Consider the following 6,537-nt stretch of genomic DNA (forward strand, 5'->3'; position numbering starts at 1 on the left):
AATTTTCTTACTGCTTTTTCACACACACACAGTGGCCAACCTAGGTGGTATTGTCGGAGGCTTTTATTGGTAAGCAACTTTTGTTTTGGTTTTATTCTATAGTAATTGTGATGTTTTGTCTGTTGTATAATTATGGTACGTTGTTCGTGTTTTAATTCCAGTAGTGAATATGGGGTGTTTGGGTTTCTGAGTTGGTGGGGGTTTTGGTTCCACTTTTTGGAGCTGTAGGTGTTAGTGTTTTGGTATTGATAGTTGCAGTTGAGCTATATAGGTCAAGAGAAATGTTCGATTCCTGTGGTTTTATTGGTGTAGCAGAAATGTTGTAATTAAAATAGTTTTTTTAATTATTTGTTTTAGGATGGTGCAGTGTTTTTTTGTTGTTGTATATTGACTCTGCCCCCAGTTTCCCCATTAGTTTTTTTTTTTTTTTTTTTTTTTTTTTTTTTTTTTTTTTTTTTTTTTTTTTTGCTTGAGACTTTGTTGTGTCATTTTTAATTTTGTTTGCATTTATTGGTGTGTGTATGTAGTGACATCATTGTCATCATATTGTATATGCTTGGACTAGCCATTTCCGCCATATTGTTGACTTTATTGGTAAAAGCAGATGGGTGGAATTAGACACTTCTGTAATGCCCTCTGCTGAATGAGGCAGACCTTTTTATGGGAGCTATAAACCCATAGCATGGGAATCTTCAAAAATAACTTATTGTAAATACAAGTACATAGTTTTACACTATAATTAATTTATTTTTTTAGGTTCCATTCTGTGCTTGTTTGGCAAGGGTGATGACTTTGTCATAGTTGACACAGTGTTTGATTTGTCAATGTCTACGTGTGAAAATATCTTGATACACTCATGCCTATGAAAAAGACTAGAGATTTTAGTGCAAGCCATATGGAAGAATACTTTTAGTGAATGCATACCTACCAGCTCAAGTTTGATGAATTCCTTACTTCCAAATATCGTATTTGCTTCATGACTTTACTTCAAAATAGATGGACAGACTCAGTTCTAGATTGTGATTACCTAAACATTACACACAAGTCACTGGCAAAGAACATGGCATTACTGTCTGGTTGTGTATCATGGCCATAGTCCCCAGATGTTTCCTGCCAGTAGCAGGACAAAGTGGTGTGATCACAGCACTGACTCTTGAGGCAATGTGTTGCATTAGGGACGTAGTACCTGAGCTTCAGATGAATAAAACTCACATAAATTGTAATAACTTAGGAAAACATAAACTAATTCCCACAAAAGTAGAAGAACAGTTTTATAGAGGCTGTAGCTCTCTGACAGGTAAGTCATACTGCACTTTGAACCTGGACAAGGGAGCCCACACATGAGTCAAAGGGGGAAGGGAGGGAGTATGGAGCACTTAATATTTTGGAAGATGAATGGTGAGTTGCAAGAAGCCTTAAAAAAAAAGATCCAGCTCTGACTGTGTTAAAAACCTACATAATACTGACTTAAATTTTTTTATGAATGAAAAACACCTAACTTCACTACACTTTTTCCTTTCTATAAGAGTGTTAGGGAAGCAGTGCAGCCCCCCCCCCCCCCCCCCCCCATACCCACATCCTTAGTCAATGAGATTTCGCTTCTTCAGTTTTCCTAACTTAGGGAGTTAAACTACAGTTTAATATGTGTTATGCTGAAATATAGCCATAGCTAATAACATGTGCTTAACCCCATTACTGGATTAACCATGGAGGAAGGGTTTCATAATTGATGTGTTCACAATTGATACATAAGAAGCACTGGAGCAAGGGTTTATTATAATTTTTTGCAGGGCAAGTCAAACATGATTATTTCATTCAAGTTCAGTAACTAACATCCAATTATGTGAGAAATTTAAGTGAGCAGCCGCTTTTACTATCACTGTACAGTTTTTACAAAATATTTATGGGGGGGGGGGGGGGGGTGGCCTGTTTCAATAGCAACACAATTATATCACAGTCTATTTCTCTTCATTCATCAATTTGGAGCTACTCATATTTCTACAAAATTGATGGCAATTAACAATCATTACACCAACTTTTAGATTTACAAAATATGATCAGAAGCCTGTATAATTTTTGCACCTGTGACTCCTCATTACCAGTATCCACAACTAAAGACATGTAACTGCTGAATCATTTATGACTTAAACATGCAACTTTAATACTGGGAGGAGGAGATTAGTGTTTAACGTCCCGTCGACAACGAGGTCATTAGAGACGGAGCGCAAGCTCGGGTGAGGAAAGGATGGGGAAGGAAATCGGCCGTGCCCGTTCACAGGAACCATCCCGGCATTTGCCTGAAGCGATTTAGGGAAATCACGGAAAACCTAAATCAGGATAGCCGGAGACGGGATTGAACTGCCGTCCCCCCAAATGCGAGTCCAGTGTGCTAACCACTGCGTCACCTCGCTGGGGCTAGATGAGGAACTTTTGAAGCCATGTGAACTGCAATTTTATTTCTCATAAACTGGTTTACTGACAGGAAATGTGTTACACCAGATAATATTTAGTGTGAACTATCAGATCACTATGAAAGATTATTGAAAATTTGAGGCAGCATCTTACATTTTGTATGATTATGTGAATAAATTAGTTCGCTCACAAATATTTGAAAACAGCTTCTTGCAAGCAAACCAAAAAAATTATATTCACATGAAGCATGTTCCATTATTTCTATTTGGAGAAGTGTGTACTGGCTGTGAACTTTTCTTTGCAGTAATTATGTACAAATATTGAACGCAGACTCAACTACAGTGGTATTTCGCTTAAAATCAAGACAAACTTTCCGGATTCAGTTTCATCCTCCATACAAATACACAAGTATTTGTCAAAGGCAATTACCAGTGCTCTGCAACTGGCGTCATGATTAAATTTTCAGCAACACCTTGTGAAACACGATAGACTCAAAGTGGTAGAAAGTTCATACTTTTCAAGTTTTGTTGAACATACATAGTTGTACGTACATGAAAACCGAGATGAAAAGGCAACCCAGAAGTTCGAACGGAATAAAATACATTTAAAAACATACTTGAGAAAAATCAACTACGAGAACAGAACTACATATTAGCATTACTTTTATATACAATATAATGGAATTTACTGCCAAAAATAATTACCTGAAATTTAAAGGAAGCTTATACTATCCAAACACAATTTGCATAAAACTCTGTAAGCCGATTTTTCTCAGGTATTGAATTTTTCAGTTGTGTCACTATTCTTGCTGGGGTGCAATATGTGAAGCCGAAAGAAAAAAATAAATAAATAAACAATTCAAACGAGTAACGTGATTTGTTTTCAAAATCCGACTGCAGTAACAGTAAAGTTGAAAGCTAAAAGAAATAATACTGTAGTCGTCCCTGACACTGACAGCTGGTGAAGTCTACAAGACGACATACCGGTACCCAATAATTAGAAAAACAGTATCCGTGTACTTGAATAACAGTACTGGACTATATCAAACGTAAAGCACAAAGTCCGAACAGGCTTACCTGACTACTAGAAAACTGTCTACTTAGTATGAAGAACGCTCGTGTGCCTAACATGTTCACTACTTGCTACTGCTACACTAAACGGCCTTGGTTCCCGCAACTAAACATCCGGCAAAACGCGAAGTCGTGTTTCCAAGTCGATAAGCAATGTTCTGGCAAAACGGCAGACTTAGACTAAAAGAGCAAATTATATTCCGTCAAGATTATACAAGGAGACTGGTTTATTACATCAATCTTCATTGGGGAAACGGGATAAGACTCCAACAACAACACAATCATGATTACATAACACGTTTCATGTTTGTAAATCACTTGACAGCATTGTAAACAAAAAATCGATAATCGATATTCCTGTTATATTGCTTGCGACATGACTGTACGCTTTCGACTGAAAAATTCCGAAGCAAATTTACTGAAAATAAGTTGCGAAGCAGGCAATACCTCCACAGTTACGAGTTCATATATTTTGGATTTCTTGTTCAGTGACAGAGATTCTTTACTTTCTAAAAGATTGGGTGTAAAAAACTGCGATGATATGCTGTAGTATAAGTTCCGTAATATTTCCAATACTGTTTCAAAGGAAATTTATAAAAGGAAAACGCATTTGAAGGCTCCTGTGCAATATGTTCGGCTACTTAATTAAGGCCGGGTGGCATGTTGATGCACTTAGTCTAATGTAGCATCGCGATTTATCCAATATAGGCGAAGGGAAACCCACACTCCCAAAAGATTATAGTACCCCTAATACATGCCTTATAAATCCTACCATCTCCCATGCTCTATCCAATATAAAAAATTCTAATAATTATTCAGCTGTCGTGTCTCTAAGTAAGTAACAGCATTATTAATTACATAGCCTCAGAAATTATAATAACACTAACATATATATCAAAGCAGCTGAATGTCTTCTCAATTTCTCTATTGTTTTATTAATCCAGTCCTGAAACTTTTGGACTGATGTTGTATATGCATTTTACCTTAAGGCACAACTATGAAATTAGTAGTAATGATTATTTATTTATTTATCATATGGCATGATTACAAATCACATTAATGAACATAAACTTCAGTTGGAATAATTTTCATGCAGAAGTACATAGCAATGTATTGTATCATAAAAGCATTGCAATAGATATAAAACACTCTTCAGTGCACATCATACAGAGATAAATACTACAAAACATGAAGCACCTTTAGGAATAGTTAAAAAAAAATCAGACATATGAGAATCCAGAAATCTGTTTATAGTGAGTTTGGCAAAGAGCAACCATAATTATATGAATTAAATTATATGTGAATAGAGTAGTGTTAGTATTTCAGTATAAATATAAGGCTGTAATTAATGAGATCTTAATAACAACTATAATTTCATGTGCCTCAATGGCCTGATGCAGATCCTTCAATTAGATGCCGATCTGGAGTCTTGCATGTCCCTAATCTACCCTAGTAACGTAACTAGGAAAAGTTGACCTACAGTTTAATGTGGAGGCTGAACAACTTGTTGTTTCTGGTGACTCCTCACAGTGTTGATAGGTGAAGCCTAGGTTAAAACGCTGACTGAAAAATCGATGATCTCAGTGTCATTTTGTACCACGATTTCTTGGTTTTCAGGCATGCACTTTACCACTGGAGAACACAATATTTTCATTCTTAATGTTAAGACAAAAATTTATTTCCATAAATGTAGTCTAATTCCTTGTGTATATCTTGTTCATTTCATTGCAGAAAATGACAAAAGGATGAATAATCATTGCTATTAATACAAACACTGAAACCTACTTACTGAAATGTCTTCTCAATAACATATATAAAGATATACATATACAGATTATGAAAACAAGAAACTGATATATGCAACACCTATTTAAACAAAGGATTTGACTCTGTCTCACATGATACAGTCAAACCTCGATATAACGAAATTCATGGGACCATGAAAATTAAATTGTTGTAGCAGGATTATTGTTATAATGAGGTTGTTATCATGCCTCGGAGCAAGGAGCCATGTTTTCGTGGGTGAGAAGTACATCACTGTAGTACTTTTGTGATGGAAAATAATATTAAAAGACAAATAATGAAACGCATTTTATTCGCTTCATTTATTAATACTGTACCTGTAGAGTATCTTACTTTTATGTACAGAAAAATTACTTACTTTCCTTTGTTTCTTTTTCTTATAGGTTCTCTTGTGAATATTGTCTTTATCTCCTCTAATGCAATGAAATGCTGCGCTGAAACACGGGACTGAAGATGCTGAATGGATTCCAACTGACCTATGAGCTGCATCAGAGGAGGCGGATTCGCACTTGGCACATCACTGTCATCGTAAGAATCTTAAACAGGCGAATTACTCTTTAACACCTCGATGATAGATTCGTCGGTATATGCTTCAAACACTAACGCCTCATCATCCACTGACAAATATTCAACAACTGAAGGATCTATGGTTTTACCAGTAACTGCTAAATAAATCTCCAGTTCACTTGGAATATCATCCTGCGTTATTTCATCCACCACAACACTCTCACCAACATCTTCACTTTCGGAAATTCTAGTAGTTTTCCAGCAGTTCACAATCACATTCGGCTGTACACTGTTCCAGGAACCAGCAGCCATGTCACAAGTCTGCTTCACATTGAAACTGTAGGGATTCCTCACCTTTCTTTCAATGTTTGTGATCACGTGTTGAACTAAACGTGAACAGTATTTCGTCTTATAGTTCGTAATTATCCCCATATCTAATGGCTGAAGAATCGAAGTACAGTTCAGGTGGAAGTAAAATAGTTCAATGTTCTTCAGCGCTGGCATGTTGTTATGCACACTACAATTATCCACCAGCAATACAATTTTCTTATTCTTCATTGTCATCTCTTTATCAAGCGAAAGCAACCACTCACTAAAAAGAGTGGACGTCGTCCATGCTTTTCAATTTGTCTTTAAATTGACTGCCATAAAAGAAATAACATTTTCAATATGACTGTAGCACAACATTGCAACTGAAACTATACTGTAACGAATTAACTTATAAATTAAAGGAAGGTAAAATAAA

General features: G+C 36.0%; 1 protein-coding gene across 1 annotated transcript in view; it reads right to left on the bottom strand.

Annotated features, from left to right (window-relative positions):
* The window catches only part of LOC126183812 (cytosolic 10-formyltetrahydrofolate dehydrogenase), a 149,647-nt gene extending 146,003 nt beyond the window's left edge, over positions 1–3,644 (bottom strand). Inside the window, exon 1 of the mRNA XM_049926060.1 lies at positions 3,489–3,644. Coding sequence (XP_049782017.1) covers positions 3,489–3,542 — 54 coding nt within the window. The 5' untranslated portion in view covers positions 3,543–3,644. The remainder of the gene's footprint in view (positions 1–3,488) is intronic.
* Positions 3,645–6,537: the final 2,893 nt, after the last annotated feature.

Source organism: Schistocerca cancellata, chromosome 4 (genome assembly GCF_023864275.1).
Source record: "Schistocerca cancellata isolate TAMUIC-IGC-003103 chromosome 4, iqSchCanc2.1, whole genome shotgun sequence".
NCBI lineage: Eukaryota > Metazoa > Arthropoda > Insecta > Orthoptera > Acrididae > Schistocerca > Schistocerca cancellata.